Source organism: Aythya fuligula, chromosome 5 (genome assembly GCF_009819795.1).
Source record: "Aythya fuligula isolate bAytFul2 chromosome 5, bAytFul2.pri, whole genome shotgun sequence".
NCBI classification, from domain to species: domain Eukaryota; kingdom Metazoa; phylum Chordata; class Aves; order Anseriformes; family Anatidae; genus Aythya; species Aythya fuligula.
In genome coordinates, this window is record NC_045563.1 from 2,794,827 (window position 1) to 2,812,736 (window position 17,910).

Consider the following 17,910-nt stretch of genomic DNA (forward strand, 5'->3'; position numbering starts at 1 on the left):
CACGCAGCTCTGCTGCTTTAGCCACGATAGTCTTGGGAGAAGAATGAAGCAAAGGTTTAACAGAAAGCATTGGTAGCTCCTATTAGACCACTGACACACTGCAGGGGGGGGAGCCTGCATGCCTGAAGTCTTCTTATAGCTTTGCCAGCAAAGTCATTTGATTTAATAAGATACTGGTTATTTCTGCAAACCTCGCTTTACATTTAACTATATGCTGGGGAAAAAAAGAAAGAAAATTAAAAAAAAAAAAAAAAAAGAAAAAAAGGACTAAATTAATTACCCATACAAGCACCATCTTAAAAAAAAAACGTATATAGTAAATGTTGAAGGTACCTGCATACATATGGTATGTTAACCTTTCGATTAATTTCACAACCGTTCCTCCTTTGATGATAGGAATTCCATTCCTGCTTTGCAAGTTGTCCTCAAAAACAATGTTTTCCTCAGAGTCTTCCACTACAAAACGATACACGCTTGGGCTGGGCAACCTCAGGGGCTGTTCGTTTTCTTCTTGCAGTAACACTGAATCAAGCATCCTATCCAGAGTACTCCGATACTGGAGGGAAATCAGAGCAGCCATCCAATTACTCTTCTCTTCAGCAGACTTGGCAGCAAAGAGTATACTGTTCTCATCTTTAGGCACCAGTTCAAAAGCATGTTTATATTCAGATGTGTCATCTTTATCAATAATCTGTATTTTTCTCATGATAAGTTTTTCCTTCAGTCTATACTCCGCATTGCTGTAACCGGGCAGCCGTGACTGGCCGTGATTAGTTTTACAGCTGATCATTAAACCATCAAAGAGAAAGATGTGGCGTTCATGTTTGGCTCCTATTTTTGTCAAGGTGCCTTCCATTATGAATTCGTTACAGCACTGCCCAATATCTTTGCCTTCCCAGCCATCAATATTTTTCTGGATTTCATTCATTTTCTTGATGGCCAAGTGTTTGCTTCTTATTTGTCGGTTATAGAAGCGACAGACTGGCTCCCTTGAACGAATAAAAGAAAAAGTCACGATGGGCACATTCCATGTTTGCCATCCCAAGAGACCAAAGTAAAACCACCTAAATTAATTGCTTATCATTCCTTCTTTCCCCTAATCAAGTTTACTGTTCCAAATAAACTATGTGCACTGTTTTGGCACGTGAGAGAGTAAGATATTGACATTATTCATAGAAATGGACTCTAAAAGTTTGGGCTGCTATTCCATTTACAACGAAAATGGGCATAAAGACACGCCTTGAACAGGAAACACACACACTAACTAGAAAAAAAAGGACAATTCCTTCCACGTAATTTATTTCTTTCTCTCTCAACTTTGGGAAACCTGTGTAGTTTTTTGGATTATTACCCAGGCCGACGTCTTGGGGAGTGTTTGCTGTAAATGCGCTCCATGCTGCACTGGAGGTTCAGAAGAGCAGTAATGGCTTGTTTTAGGCACTCCCGATCCTCTTCATCTTCACTGCATTCCTGCAGTTGCTGTAACATAATAAACAGTTTTCTTTCAGATTTATCTGAATCACAGACGGGTAGGAAGGCTGACAAACATTCGTACAGTGTTTTGCACAGCACTCAGTGAAATCACTGACTTCGAGCCCATCAAAGAGTGACACACTCAGAGCTAGCTGTGTGTGTAACTACAAACCATTTGTCAGATACTCGGGAACAGTCTGTACATATGCAAAAGCAGAGAACAGGTGGGAGTTTAGAAACACAACCCTTTTCTTACCGAGTGCCAATACTAACTGTCGGAGACATTTTTTGCTGTTATCTTTTCAACAAGATCCTATTTTACTACTGATAAGGATTTTGTTAAACAGTTTGGAGGTTTGAAGCAGTCAAGGGTGAAATGCTGTTGTATGTAACCACATGTAATATTCCTTCAATAAGGCCATCTCAACATTTCAGAGCACGTTTAAAAGACAGAATGACCAAGATTTGCTCTCTTCTTACTGTTCTGAACTCAGCCATCTTCAGCAAATTCATCTATTTCAAGAAGAAACACCAACTCTGTCTGGCAAACTCCACCATACCAAATAAAGCCTGAAGTTCAAGATTTGCTTCTAATTGCAAAATGTAAACACAGTGAGAATCAGCATGAAGACTAGATCTGTCTTTGCCACTAGGCAGAAACTTCTCATATTTGGCAATTTAACAAGCTTTCATACCACCTCTATACACTCAACTGCAGTACGGTTTGAGAAAAGCCTATTTCCAGAATTCCTCTTTTTGGTTAAGGTCATCACTCCTAAAACACTACTGCTCTAAATAAGAGAGATTTTGCTTTTTAACCCCTTTCATGTTCAAGATTGTATGATTTCTTTAATGAAAACTTAGGCAAACTGATTTGGTGGGCAATATCAAGACACTAAGCCATGCAGTTCTGGGTAAGTTCTGTTTTACCTCCATACTTCAAGAGAAATCTTACTTACAATCACTCAGCATGGCAGAAACCTTCTTTTCTTTTCCCCACTAAGTTCCCTCAGCAAGGATATGTAGCTTCCTCTAAAAGTAATTGAGAGAATGGGATTTGACCAGATTGGTCCACTCTCTTCCTTTAATTTAAATCACTGAATTTTTTGTTTTTCACATGCCCAAACAACCTTCATCTTGCGTGTTAGAGAAATGAGAGTTTCGTGGCAAAAAACTTCTGGGAGGTTTATGAGCTGGGGAACAGTACAGGGAAAGGAAAAAAATAAGACTTAAATCTCTGTGGAAACCCTTTTTTTTTTTTTTTTCCTTTGCATCTGCCATAGAAATGCAAAGAACATAAAAATGGCTTGAAAAGTGCCATATCCTAGAATTGGGTAAAGCTACTGAGCCTGATAAAATACTTTTCTTCCTCCCATGTCCCAAGCACAATTTCTTGCATACCCTTCCCGAAGTGAGACTTTGGCAGTTAACAGATGTCAAAGGGCGTACTTTGCTTTTGTTGTTGGTATTGAACAAACAAAACCCCACTTGTCTAGTAATTTAATCCATTTCTACATCTTAACAGATTCCTGAAGATCAGGCAGACTACCTGAAGCTCATTCTCTGTAATCACTTGACCAATATCTGCTTTTCCAAATGCCTGTTCATATTGAGCATTTTTCTGACTAAACAGCAGATTAACAAAAGTGCAACATTTGCTAGACAGAGAAAATATGTAAATCTACAGGTAAAGGGAAAAAGGGGTCCTACATATATCAGATGTATTTAAGAATACCAGACAAATTGAGTATTAACTATTCATTTTTTTTTTATTATACAGAAAACTGGGAGAGAACAGTAATGAAGCACGGTATTCATTAAGGAAATCACGCCATGATGATCCTGTAACATACTGGCCAGGGTTTCTGTCTGTGTCAGCAATTAGGTAACAGTGGAAAAGATCAAAAGGCAGAATTTCATATACTTTGGGTTGCCTGATAACTACATAGTGAGTCACATGCATGAATTAGGGGCAATCTTGTGTCTGACAGTCACATGAGAAGGCAGGCTGTGTTCTCTAGTCAATAAAAGCAAGCCATCTTGGACTTGTGCACAGACTCGAGCTGCTGATTTTCAGGATTTTAAAGATTCATCTGTCTCACACCTTGTTCAGGACTTGGATAGATAAGTGACCCCTCGAGTCCTTCCCACTGCATTTACTGAGTAATGTTTCCTGGAACTCTTGTATTGACAGACGTTTATGAAAACATTACTGGAGCTTGAAAGACTGATGAAACACTGAGCACTTCTCTACACTGCCAGCATTCAGGTGTCTGTCCTCCCAAGTGTCAAAATTAGTGATTTGAAACACAAAATATTTGGATAATCAATTAAAAATGTCACAGTCTGAACGCATTTGTTACCTGTTGGCAAGAGCTAACATTTTTTGATTGCTACCAGTCATTTTTCAAGGTATTTCCTTAGTGTGACTTCCTTCAACCTTCACTACAATCACGCGTTGCGAAACAATCCAAGGTAAGGTTTGTCTTCTGTCATGATTTGAATAAGCAATCAACGTCATTAAAGAGAAGTGACAGCAGGGTGTTCAAAGGCTATTTCCTGGAGTATTTCTGGAGAATAGAGACATCTCTGCTGCTGCTACCCAAGAGCAGACAAACCAGAGGAAATCGATACGGAAAGGACTAGGAAAGCCCTTTCCATATTCTGATGCAGATTTTGCACGAAATGGCTGCATGTCCAGGCTTTTGCAAAGAGGAAAGTTGTTCTGCTTGAAAAGATTTTCATGCTTTTCAAACTTTAATTTAATCCAATTTAGTTTTCCTGTTTTGCAGGAGAGCAAACGTCAGGGCCTGCACTTCTGTAAATCATTATTTTATTTACCTCCCAAATTCAGTAGCTTTGGGGTTTTTAGGTTGTTTTTTTTTTCAGACTGTTGCTCATAAATAAAGTTAGCAAACTTAGCTTTTCTCTCTGCTGAAGCCAAGAAAATATTCTATATGAGTATTCTGTTCCTCTTCTGCTTCCATTTTCAACCAAGGTTCCTAGAGCCAAATACAATGGCATGAGAGAAGCAGTCACCCATACTTCATAACTTACTAATATTGTTGAATAAATGCTTTTGCTATCCCTAAAAACACTCTGCTTTTTAAGAATCACTGCTGTAGGTTTAGGATGTCTTCAAAATACAACATGAAGTTCAGATTTGAAACCTGCAAATGAAGTGATCACAACAAAAGGTTTGGTAATTATGATTATTTGGATAAAGGTCAAATTTCATCATGTTTACTATCAGAATTCCCTAGCTAAAAAAAACCAAACCATTGGCTAATTACCTTTCATGCAGAATCCTGTTACTTTGTAATAAAGGTAAAAACAATTAAAAGAAACAAAACTTTTTCTACTACCTCCAGATTATTCTTCAAAGACCTGAGGCAATTTGAAGAACGTGCATTTAGAAGCTGATCCCATCGATATTAGCCGGAGATCTGAGCAGACTCAGAGCCTCCCATGAGACAGAAAACACTTACAGCATTGCAAACTTAAGACAGGCTATCAAAAATGAATTGTCTTCTCTGTGCAACAGTTTAAAACAGAAATAGTAACCACCCTTTCCTGCCACTGAAGAAAAAACTAACAAGTTCGTATGCTAAGCATTTAATCTTAAATTTGAAAACAAATTACAAAACACTCAAAACAAAACACTGGCTGGTAAGATGTGCATGTCATCGTTTCCCTGAATAGCAAGCAAACTCCACAGAGCTTGTAAAATCAGGTAAATGCTTGGATTCTCCCAAAGCTGGGGCTCACGATTTCATTCTTTAATTTCATACCGAGGCACTCTCATTCCCAGCTTTAAGACACAATGGATCAAACATTAGCCTGACCTTCAGCATAATACAGGTCACTGAACTAATTGTGTCGTTGAAACATGAAAGAACAACATTTTAAGAAGTTCCAGAGACTTATCATATGCAACTGACCCTTGCGGAAAGGGAAGTTGCACTATTTTGAAAAGGAGATGTAGTTACGAAGCTGTAAGCGTTCACAGCAAGGCTCACAGAACAACGCTGCACTTCTGCTGCCATCCTTTAGTTCTCAGCTTTGTGTTTCTTTTCTTTTTGAAGCTCTCCTCATAGAAACACAAGTTTTACAACGGCAAATACTAAAACTATGGCAATTTAAATTTTAGGTTCTCAAAATAGATCTGCAGTAATCTGCATAAAAGCTCTGACAGGGATGCTTTTTTAAGCTTTGTTAACTTTTTTCTAAGCTGAGTATCAACAGAAACACTTGCAGATTTAAAATTTGTTGAAGTCACTTGGATTTAAAACTTTCTACATGATCCTGGTAAATCCATACATTGCTATGTGTGGTTCCTGGCTCATGTCAAATGACCAGTATTATGGAGGGTAAAAAAAAAAAGAGTACTTGTTAGTTATTAATCACAAACCTAGTCTTAAGCCAACTGTTATTTTTTCTGGTATGAGTTCCTTTACTCTTGAGAAGATTTTATATTGCATTACAGATGTTCTAGGTTGCAAAGTTTCCTATTCTTCCTTCATTCAAATAAATCCTGAAATACAATGGAAGACCACAGAACACATAGCGCTGTACAACACTGCTAACAGTGCTTTTTACACTGAGAACTTAAAAAAAAAAAAAAGAAAAAAAAAAGTGTAATTTCTGAAGCTATTAACGAAATGTCAGCTATAGCCACAGGATATTCCATCTATTTAATCTGAGTATATCCCATTTAGTTAATAATTCACTTAACCTTATTCGTATTACAAACTTTCCCAACACAATAGGGCGAACAGAAACTTTTTTACATTATCCTCAACTACTTCCAAAAGCTCTGACCTAAGTATTTTTTCAAGACACTACATTTTCTACAGCAAGGGTGCTTTTTCTTATTCAAGAATGGTCATTATAGATCTCAGATGTTAAATTTCTGCTGACTGCTGGCCTCTGATCTCATAACTCACTGCAGAAACATTTGCTTGTAAGCAAAAAAGATCCACGCTTAGTTACTTTTTGGCTTTTAGCTGTTATACCCAGGGGAAATATCTACTGATGTGAACTACCTTGCTAGTGCATATCAGAATAAAATACGCCCAAGTGATATGTGGTCAGACCAAGCAAGGCTATTGTAATTTAAGTAATGCCTTAATAGGCAGCACAGCTCATACAGACTGGATGCCAATGTAAACAATTTGTATGGTAAGACCCCCAAAATACATCCTAGAGGGATAATTTTTAATCAGCTAAATCAGAATTCCGTAACGCCTGCGTATTTCATCAATACCATTGCATGGAAGATACAAAGTAAGAAAATATTATCACTTATTTTCATCCTTCCTTATCATGGAGGAAGTGTGGTACACCATGAAAACTGGTACTTTTTTGCAGTATTTCTTCAGTTTAGGGCTCAAGACAAATAATATAACATTAAGAACAGATTATTCCTTGCTGAAAAGAAGTGCTCTCCACCACCCCAGCCCCACCAAGATCAGCTGAGCTACAACTGTAGTGTGACTTGGCACTGAGAATACTTTTCTGAATCATGCTTAGCTTTTACTGAATGGCCATAAAATGCAGAACTCTAGGAAAGAAGGAATTAAAATATGTGTGTATTACATTTTAAACTATGTTAGAACTCACACTCAGTAAAGGTTTAGCTGAATAAAATATAAAAACTACTTCAAATATTCATAACAAGAGGTGCTTTTGATGATTTTTCACATTAATTTATTTTTCAGACGTACCCTGATGTCGAATTAATGTTTGATATAACTTTCGATTTTCAGCAGCAGTAAATAAAATCTAATTGCCTATCTAAAAGCTCTGACTGTCCACATAAAGAAAGGTTTTTAGCAGGAAGGAAGAGCGTGGCATCACTTACCTGTAGTAACTCAAAGTAGTGCAAACAATGATAGACTGGGATGAGCATGAGTCGTGGGAGGACGTATCGCACAGCTTCTTTAAAGCCTTCAGCAGTAGACTGAAAAGGAAGAACAAACAGGATTCCTTACAGTGACATACTCAAAACAGGGCTGGACAACGCCCTGAGCACCCTGGTCAGATTCTGAAGTTAGCCCTGCTCACAGCAAGATGCTTGGGCTAACAGATCCAGGGCGTCACGATCTGCACTACTCTATGCTTACAAGCAAGGAATTTTGCAAAATCGTTCGTCTAATGAGACTCCCTGCAAAATTCAGAGACAACAAAAAATGCTCTGACATCAAGCAACAGACCCTGTGAACACCCTTTTGCAGATAATGCAAACGCTTTTTTTCTATCAGCAGCTCAGGGTGGATTTTAATGCACGCTCACTAGCAAGCCCATAGCTCTGGGAACCCCCCCAAATGCTGGCACAATCTTGCTGTTGAAAGAGGTAACCAGCTGAATGGTTTACGTTTTTGCCAGAAGGAGCAAATCAAATAGATAAGATAGATGACCAAGTTAACCACAATTCTTTTTATAAGAACCCTTTAATACAGAAGATGGTCATATCACAAGCCCTGGACACCTTTGTATCTCAGCAGTTTGCTGAGATTACTCAATTAATAACAACAGTTCAAGGCGACAACACCTAAAAATAACGCGCTATCTGTGGCTAAGCTGCCCCTGTGATTGCAGACACATCCCAGAATGCAGAACAATTCTCATGCCCACTTCCAAAACATGTTTCACTGTGGGCCACAGTTTGCTGCAGAATTTAAAGAAAACACTGGTATGTTCAAGAACAGCCAGGGCTTCTATCCTCGTCACCAACTTGCCTCTAATCACCCCTCCTCTCAATTAGGCATGCTGTGCTGCCATTTTTACCCAAAATACCACAGAAATATGGGGTATCATCGCTGAAGACGTTAATGTTAGTATCTCCCCTTCCTCAAAAGCTGAGATATCACAAGTTTGTGAGTTAGAAAATGCATCAGAAATCCTCTCCCATTCCCAGCAGTTAACTAACACAGAAATCTGGGTTGTGAGACAAGAAGAATTTTTCCAGCTGACGGTGAAATCCTTGTCCTCTTCCACACCAAACAGGAACCGAATTACCTGATCTCCGTTTTGGAAACGAGCCCTCCCCCTTGTTTAAGACTTCTGGCTGCATCTCTCTGCAATTGCCAGAGACAGCTCCTGCAAGGCCACAGCCCAGAGCCTGGATCTCTGCCTTTCCTTCAGAGCTTGGGGAAGGGTGGAGGAACACTCCTAGGAAAGCCCAAACCCTCCTATGGGAAGGAGAGTCAGAGAGGAGCCCAGATTGATTGTCAAATAATTCGATTACCAATTTAATCTGGAATATAGTTTGGGGCTTTAAATTTGCTAGGGAGATGGATAGAGGGCCTTACTTCATTCACCAAGTAATATTTCAGAGCAAGATGAGGCAGCTTACCAAGCACTCAGAGCTGGAAATACTCTGAAGAAGAGGAATTTGTGCTCTCAGAGATGCAGGTCCCAGTGAACTGTACAAACTAAGTGCTACTGTAACGGGTTTAGCTGGGAGCCCCAGTGACTGAATGCACACTGCAGCTCCTCTAAGTGCACTACTGAACACGAGCTCAGCTTTCTTCTGAACAGCAGCAGCCTTTAATAGATCTGCCAAGCTGGCAGAGATTAAAAATAAAAAAATAATAATGAAAACATCATCACAGATGATCTTGCTGGAGAGTCCTATTAAAGAAATGATTTCTGCAGTTTTCTTGGAAAAACTGTCAGCCAATCCCAATGCCAAATGTGGGACCTGGGATATCCAAGGAAGAAAATGCAAATATCACTCCCTGATGCCTGTGGTTGCTGTTAAAAGGCAAAAGAGAAGTAGAAACAGCGGGTATGAAAGGTTACCCCCTCTATTCAAAACCAAGAGAATCCAAACCTTCAAAACCTGAGAACCAAATCAATTCAGTATTTCTCATTTGCACTTACCTGAAAGTGAAGAGCAACAGCAGGTTTTGCCATCAAGTTATTAAAATGCTCATGAAATTGTGGAGAGAGAATATCCTGGGACAAGGTCTCATATGGATCAAAGGCTTGCTCCTAAATAAAGGCAGAGAATTAAGATACATACAAGAAGAATGCAACATACTTCTGGCCCTGTTGGCACAATTCATTCTGTTAATAAGCAGATAGACATGTAGAACTTTTCACAAGATCCATTTTGCAAAACAAAAATATTCATTACGCCACACATCTCTGTTACTGCTAAGTTGTAAATGCACAAAACATTTTCTCAGCAATTGTCAACCTCACCATACTTATCGCTAATACAAACCGTTTTACTGAAACAGTGGGAATCACCAAGAGTTTTCAGCCCCCCCACATTTCACAAAGAAGGGTTAATTCACCTCCTCTGGCAGCAAGGAATGAAAATTTGGAAAGAAGTGAAGGTAAAGTGCCACTTCAGGTGAACTTTGGACATTGTCACAAGGAGGCATTGTTGTGCCACCTCCATTTCAGAACACACTGCTTAAAGATGGCCTGTTGTGAACACCAGCCTTCTGCACACTCCTCTGGCCATGTTGTAAAGCAGGGAAAATATCTCACCGGCACAAAGTAACAAGCCTGCAAGAGTCTCGGGGTAAATAAAGCCCTCTAAGGGGGTCAAATGAGTCTTTGGGGGCTAACACTGGCCTGTAGAAAAGCATGGATTTTGCTCTTGTGAAAAGGATGGAGAAGCAAGAGTAGGTTGAGCAACACATCCAAAAGATTACTAGAAAACAAGAGCTCTTAAGGGAGTTCAAATACAGTCCCACCAATTCCAACACAGTATACTTGGGATTTGATAAAATAAAGCCTCCAAAAAGTTGTGGCATCCATAGCTTCCAGATGGAAGATCTCCACCACGAGCCACTGGATACTCTAAGGAGTCTGCACAGGGTGACACAGGATGCAGGCTGACCCCGACAGTTCCAGGTGCAGAAATCACAACTCTGGATGGGCACCTGGCCGCGATTCTGGAATACCAACCGCAGCAGGATGGGACGGAAGCCTGACTTGACACGAATCTCTGCAGGACTCATTTACGACTGCCCATAGATCACCTGCTCCACAGCCCGCCAGGCTGTTCCTGAGTCTGCAGATTCACGGGGCTGAATCACTCGTGAATCACAGAGTGAGTCTCTGCGGATGGCTCCACGCCCAGAATTAGCACATCCCTCTTTCCCCCTAATGCAGAAGCAGAATTTGGGAGCACCGAGCACCACAAAGGCTCACTGGAACATTCAGGTGAAGTCTCAAGTCTCGTATGGCCGGGGGCACAGGGGATTTCCTACTTTACTCATGGGCAGCTCTGATTCAACTCTTCTGGGGAAGGAGAAGCAAAGAACTCGCTCTCTTTTCACATGCAAATTCTAATCCTCACTCAGCCTCATCCTCAAGTTCTACTCATTACTGTCCATTCGCATTAGGCTGTATCTCGTGGTGGGGAAAAAAAGATTTGGCAGATCAGCAGCAGCAGCTGCCAAGGAACGAGGAGGCACTAAATGAGCAGGCTGATTTTCCTGAGCAGTCTGAATGCCATTTACAGCCTGCTCTTTTGGTGATATGACGCTCTTGCCCACTACCTACAGGCATGGGATACGAGGGTCTCACTTGACAGTGTCCAAACTAAAGATGAGGAAGGCAACACTGCACACACGGCTTCTCTTTTCCATAGCAGCCGTGACAAAAAATGAATATAAACCTTTTCAGGAGCATTAAATCATCCATGGGCATGGGCTCGGCTGCATCCAGAGGCAGTTGGCAGGGACACAGACGGCTGCAGCTGCTCCACGGGCTGGCACTCTCCCCTCTGTGCCACTGGACACAAGCACAGCGTAGAGCTGGAACTACTCAAAATGTAATCTCGCATGCACATCTACTGGGGGAGCCAGACCAACACATTTATGATGTGCTTTTACTGCCTTTTACTGCATTTTAGAAGTGTTTTCAGTTTCCTCCACTCAGACTTTAATCGATATTTCAAGTTTTCGGTTTTGTTTTCTGAGCACAAGACTGAACCAAACTGCATTAGCTATCTTCCCCAAGAGAACGATCAGAAAAAAAAACTTGGATTTTATGTTTGCAATTTCACAAAACCTCCTGAGCTACGGAGACGTTAACTTGATGCCTATATAACCTATCTTAACGCAGCGCACAGCTCTGGAGTGGTGTTTGTACTTTGCAGCTCCTTTTGCTGTAGTGCAGCTGTTGGCGTCTTTTTTTTTGCTTTGTGGATACCTAAAACATCTCCCAGGAAAACACCAATACCAGCGTAACAAATTTACAATCTACTGCTAATAACCTTGCTTTGTTAGCTGCCTTCTGAAGACAACTTCAGCATAGGCTCAAAGGCACTGCCCTCACTCTTGCTGTTCTCCTGCCACCAACTGAACACCACAGATGAGATTATCTAAGGCAATCGTTAAAAACATGTTGTGGTAGTGAGAATTGCAAAGGGTAGCGCCAAGCTAAAACAAAAAATGTGTTTACCCACATATTTAGCAAATATCCATGTCCCACTCATGTGCGTCAGGCATCAAGTTTTTGAATTTGTTTCACACCAGGGAAAACTTATTTTCCCCATACTTCCCTATCTCAAAAACACCATAATATTTATGGTTAAAGCTTTCCAGAGGACTGATGCAGAAAAAAAAAACAACAGACAAAGCAGGAAAATTCCAGCTTGCAAGGGCTGTTTGTTTTTAATTATCCTTCCAAACAAGTTGAAGGACCTTTATAATGGAAGCACTAAGCAAACAAGCCTGGCAGTACGATAGGCAGAGCAAATAAACAGTTCATTTTCCAATCTCTCTTTAATGATCCCTTTTACACATATCCACAGAAAGATGATCTAGACCTGTGAGATGATCAAATGAACAATTAAGTACGTCTTTTTCTGCATTAATTCCATTATTCAATTCAAACTTACTAACTGCATAAAAAGTAGGTTTGAAGAATAATGTTCTTCATCACCTGCTGAAGTTTTTCAGTTAATAAAAAGCAAACCAGATTTTTACTCATTTGAAATAATTTATTTCCTTTAGAGCACAGGATGCTGAAGAATACTTTTGCCACAAACTGCAATATATGATTGTGCTGTACTATTTCAAATTTTAAGTCTTTTTTTCAATTTTATATAATAGCTACTTTAATTTGTTGTTCAAGTGTTTTTCCCTGTCATTGTATAAGCAATGATGCTTTAACATTTTAAGAGCTAAGACTTATTCAACCAGACTTTTCTACTGATAGATCTCCTGAGTGGCTTAATTTAAATAAAGACAGCAAAACCTGATCTTTATGGTATATTCCTACGTGAGCAGCACAGGGGCTGAAGGATGTATATTCCTGACACCTACAAGAATATAATTCTTTTCCAGGTGGCACTGGTGGGTTCACGCACTCCGGCTCTAAAAATCAGATGTACTTAAAAATGAAATAGAGAAGTTACAGGTTCTCGTTTACTTAAACATAGTACTTTTAAGATAAAACCATAAACTTCACACTCACTGTGTGATTTGTCTGAGATATTCTCTCTCTCAGGCCAGAACATCTCATTTGACTTCCTTTCTAACACAGCCCATATGGTTTACACGGTTACCCTAACACTTTGGTTCAGAAAACCGGGCTCAACACATCTCTCATTTAAACGTGTCCTGAGGCAGAAAAAAATCCAATCCACACCCACCTTGGTTATTTACTCCAAGAGTTAGCTCCCCTGACAGTTACACAGGTGTGGCAGATTTCTAACCTGAACTGTCCTGTTGCCTTCCAGATACTGCTTTTTGCTGTGCCCCTCCACGATAAATTCCTGAGCAATTCTGTACTCAGTTTTACGGTCATGACAGTACCTGTCTCATATTGTTTGACTAAACTGAGCTCTATCTCTGACTATTTCTTTCTCTGAAACTACTTCCATGACTCTCTGCTGCTGTCCTTCCAGTATTTGAAAGTGAAAGCCCCATTAAAACAGAAACAAACACACAAACCTGACAAAAGAACTGTTAGTAATGTTCCAGCATGAGCCACGCGAATTCCATGTGCAGCCTCTCCCCTTAATTCCTCCTCTTTTATACCTATAGGTCAATGGATATCAGTAGCACTTTTGCCATAATACTGAACAGTAAAGAACCTGCTTAATTGCTTGTCTGTTCTGATCATTCATTCCCTCCCAGAGTCACTGCTTTGCATGGACATTTCCCATTCCAGATGTGTAACAACGCATTTGTCTGAGTAATTCAAGTCACCTTACGACGGCAACAATTTTTGGGTAGCACTGGGCCTGACACCAAAGCCTCCAGAAACCTATGTACCACCTTCTTCCAGTAAGTGTCCCAGGTAATTGCTTTTCAAAACCACATCCCTACAGGATTGTAGCAATTAATTCCCACTACAAAGTAAGGTTTTGGTTTCGTGCTCACCTGCTTGATACAGGTTTTGTGATGGGCAAAAAATATACTTTAGCTTACCTATTAAAGAATAGGTAAGGAAGATCTCTGTTCAGAGCCTATTAAGAGAACTAATTACAGCCATAAACTTACTGGTGATACTAGAGTCATGACCAAAAATTTACCAAGGATAAAAAAAAAAGGCAACAAAACCAAACCACAACATTAAAAGCAAAGCAAAGCAAAGCCCTTACCTCTGCAAGATCCTCAAAGCAGCTGCCAGCCAGAGGATGAGGACTGCTTTCATCAGTCATTTCTACAGTATCCTCAATCAATCCCAAAAGCTTCACTGTCAACTCATGAATATCTGAAATGTTGCTGAATACCACATCGATATCCTGCGAACGTGAAATGTCTCTTAGTAGTGTTTAGAACCGTGTATTTTGTTTATGTAAATACCACAGCATTTTTCAGGAAGTCTGAACCAAGAGGTAAGTGGAAAACAGCTAGGAAGAAAGTTAAATTACGTGGCCTCCCCAGCCCAGCAGGCTTGTCTGGGCACATCCAGCCTTGCACAATTCTCACCCCAGCAAAAGAAAGTACACCTTCCTTCCGAGGCTGGAAGGGCAGCAGTCTGGGTACAGTCTGCTCCGAGCTTTGGACAGAAATGTCCAGCCTTTTCAGCCACAATTCACAGCTGTTATTTTCCTCTCTGATGCTTCTTGTCTCCGAACACAATAGGAAGGTGGCCACTTAAAGCAGCTCCAAGGTCAGAGCCTCAAGAGCACAGGTAAAACTAAAGCAGCACTGGGCTGCTTCAGCAAAAACACTACCTGGGTACAGAGGAGCTGAGCTGGCAGTTTCTTTTTACAAAGCCTGCTTTTAGACTTTTCAGATTCACACACCACAAAGGCACGCAACTACGCGATCTCTTCCAACAGCTCTCATTCTTCTTCTGACCCCCCTGAAAAACATTTCTCAAAAGCCTCCTCTGCCCCTACCTAACCCTGCAGCTTTCTTTGTCCTGCTCGCTGCAAGACCGTGGCAAGCTCCTCATGGGAACGAGCAATCTCAGTCTTTCATACCCATTCCCACGTAACAAAGAATATTCCTCAACTCCAAAACATCACTCCCTTCTCCCCCTATCTTCTTTATTTGAATTCTCTCCCCATATTTTCACAATTCTCTGATGTCCCATCAGCTACCGAGGGACCTCCATGCTCAGCAGTAAGGAGAACGTCTTCTGCTGCCTCTCTGTTTAACTTTCTGGTGTCACTTAAGAATCCCAGTTCAGGTTTTGCTGGCCTGGTCCCCTTCTCCTTCCTCCCTCCCACATGAAGGGTTCACAAATCTCTTATTACTATAACTTCTCCTACAAGAGCTGTGCTTCTCCTTTAAGACTCTAGCATCCTGAAAACAAAATTTGCCACAAATACAATTTCAGTCAATTATCAAGTACTTGAACCATAAATCAAACAGAGATTTCCTTTACAGTCAGTCACATGCTAGCGAATCTGGAGCCAAGGGCTGTTTTATTTGCAGTTTCTGCAGATAGGGGGCCCTGGAATGGACTTCAAATGTCAATTCAAGCATTCATCTGCATTCAGCGTACATGCAGGTAGATAATTCTTGTGTTAAGCAGAAGTTAACTATTACATCCATGGCCAAAGGGCACCAGCTCTCGCTGGCATCCAGCCAGGAACCCTGTCCATCAGGCTTCACTCTGAGAGCAGCGCTCTTCATGCCCTTAATGGCAATTCCTCCCGTTTATTTCATATACAGGCACCGCTTGTTATGCGCTGACATACAATAAATCAAATTCAATTTTACCTCCAGTGCAGTTAATGTAAAATTGATATGTTATGGCTGCTAATGGAGAAACCAGCGTTACACATCAATAACCTATTAAGGACTTACGTTAGGTGTGAACAATTTTCTGTTAGATAGGAAAGCTTCCCGAAATACTTTTATTATCAGATTCAGCTCCCGCAGATATTGCCTTTCTTCTGCAATTTCATTTCTCACTAGGTCGTAGTAGTTGAGTTCCCCAGAAGAAGAGGGCTCGTCTTCACAGAGAGAAACCAAGCCGATGTCATCCTGATCAAACATATCCATCAAAACCTAGCACAGAAATTAAAAAAATTACATGCAAGCCTGATTTTTACACTTGGATCAAGCTCAGCTATTTCAATGTGTTCAGAGAAATCCTTTGAGTTTTTAATACAATACTTTCTGTGATCACTTTCACAACGGAGTAATATTTAAACTTTGGCAGCAGAAGGCTGGAACAGATGCCAAAGCCATTTTTCCCTTTATAAGTTAGTACGACCTAGAAAACAAGTTACAATTCATGCAGAACGAACTTTGAAAACAAGGCATCTTGCATAAGCTTTTGACAAAACCCTGCTGATAAAGATAAAATTCAACAAAAATGTTTCTCATATTAATGAGGATAGAAAGCTAAAGGTCTTTTCTGTATTAAAAAGAAGGAAAGAGCTTTCATGACAAAGCGACATCAGGAGGACAGTTACAGAGCTGGGAAACAAAGGACAACATTTTCTGTCCTTATATTGCTTTATAAGAAGTATTACTGTTCCAAAGCAGGCTTAGGTTAACCTTAAGTCTCTACCATGACAGGTCTGGCACAAATTCAGAGAGAAGCTTCTGCCTTTCAGTGAGCCTCCCTCCTATCTTACTTCAGATGCATCCTCTAAAAATATCACCTCCAGTATCTATCTGTCCAAACGCCAACCCACTCCTTACCTTATCGGCACACATTGACACTTTAATGTCCTGCTGGGAGATCTCAAAGTGTCGTATATTGAAGACATAGTTTCCAGCCAGCTTTAAAATGTCAGCTGAGATGTATTCTAAGACAGCCACAATATACAGAGAGACATGGTAATCTACTTTATAACCTAGAACCTCCTGCAAATTGAAAACAAGGGGGAAAATGCTGTTTATTCAAAAAATTCATATGGAGTGACAGTACATTTGGGTATCTACTGAAACTGATCTTGTCTGTGTCGCTGATTTACAGCAATGGAATAGCAAGGACAAAGGACATCAAACAGCCTCAAAGGAAATGCTTGCAAACACTTCCTTGTGCTATTTTGCCATATACTGACCAGATGAAAAGCTACAGAACTTACAACAAACCTTCCCCTAAAAATGACAGGCCTAAAAATAGGGTTTGTTCAAGGAAGGGACTTCACTGGAAACAGTCTTGTACTTAAATTTTAGCCTACATCTATGGTTATTGCAGGACTGTGGCCCAAATCTGGACTCTTCTAAAAAGAGCACACTTTTTTTGATTTGTTTTTGAATTTTGAATTGGTTTTGATGGAAAAGTTTAAAGTCTGCACAGGAAAAAAACAAAAACAAGACCAAAACATAAACAGGATGAATGTTACACTTTTTTCCTTGTGATGCATGTTCCATGTTCCACACAGCATGCAACACACAATGTCGTATCTGTGACAGGACCATCAGGACTAAGTTCATGCTAGCATCATTCTTACCATTTCTGGATGCATCTTCTTACAAAACAGGTTCTATATCTACATCCACACACTTCTAATGCAGACTTCACAAAAGCAAGCCAGTGTTGTCTGGACAGGTCTTGGTAAATGCTGTTTTCTTTCCTAACTTCTCTTCCCATCTCATTACTGTCACAAACTGAGAAGTTGGACGTAAGAGCACAGGGACTATGCCTGAAAGAGTGCTTTGATTTCTGCTTATGCTTGAATAACGTTTTCTCAATGCAGCTGGAACCTCTGCTCAATAATGCCACCACTGGAGAAAAGCATTTTTTAAGCTATGAACCACAAGCAAAATAAACAGAAAAAGAAATACCAAAGAAAGAGCCATGTTTGAATCGGCTTGAATCAATTGATTCAGCACAGATCTGAAAATGATTCAGCACTCAGAGTACTGTTTTATCATGGGCACAATACGAACAGATGCTTATTGTGTGACACTAAATCTTGGCTGGGAGTAAGGAGCTCTACACCTGTTATAACTGATGTGACATCTGAAAACTGAGATGGCCACTCTCCTCAAAACCCACCAACAATAAAGTCAGTATTTGGTCCTTTTTTACACCTTTGCA

At 40.3% G+C, this 17,910-nt stretch overlaps 1 protein-coding gene across 1 annotated transcript in view; it reads right to left on the reverse strand.

Annotated features, from left to right (window-relative positions):
• The window catches only part of SOS2 (SOS Ras/Rho guanine nucleotide exchange factor 2), a 52,365-nt gene that overhangs the window by 20,284 nt on the left and 14,171 nt on the right, over positions 1 to 17,910 (reverse strand). Inside the window, exons 4-10 of the mRNA XM_032188345.1 lie at positions 16,563 to 16,727; positions 15,717 to 15,920; positions 14,054 to 14,197; positions 9,361 to 9,471; positions 7,337 to 7,435; positions 1,352 to 1,479; positions 334 to 989 (exon numbers count right to left, since the gene is read on the reverse strand). Of these exons, the coding sequence (XP_032044236.1) occupies positions 334 to 989; positions 1,352 to 1,479; positions 7,337 to 7,435; positions 9,361 to 9,471; positions 14,054 to 14,197; positions 15,717 to 15,920; positions 16,563 to 16,727 (1,507 nt within the window). The remainder of the gene's footprint in view (positions 1 to 333; positions 990 to 1,351; positions 1,480 to 7,336; positions 7,436 to 9,360; positions 9,472 to 14,053; positions 14,198 to 15,716; positions 15,921 to 16,562; positions 16,728 to 17,910) is intronic.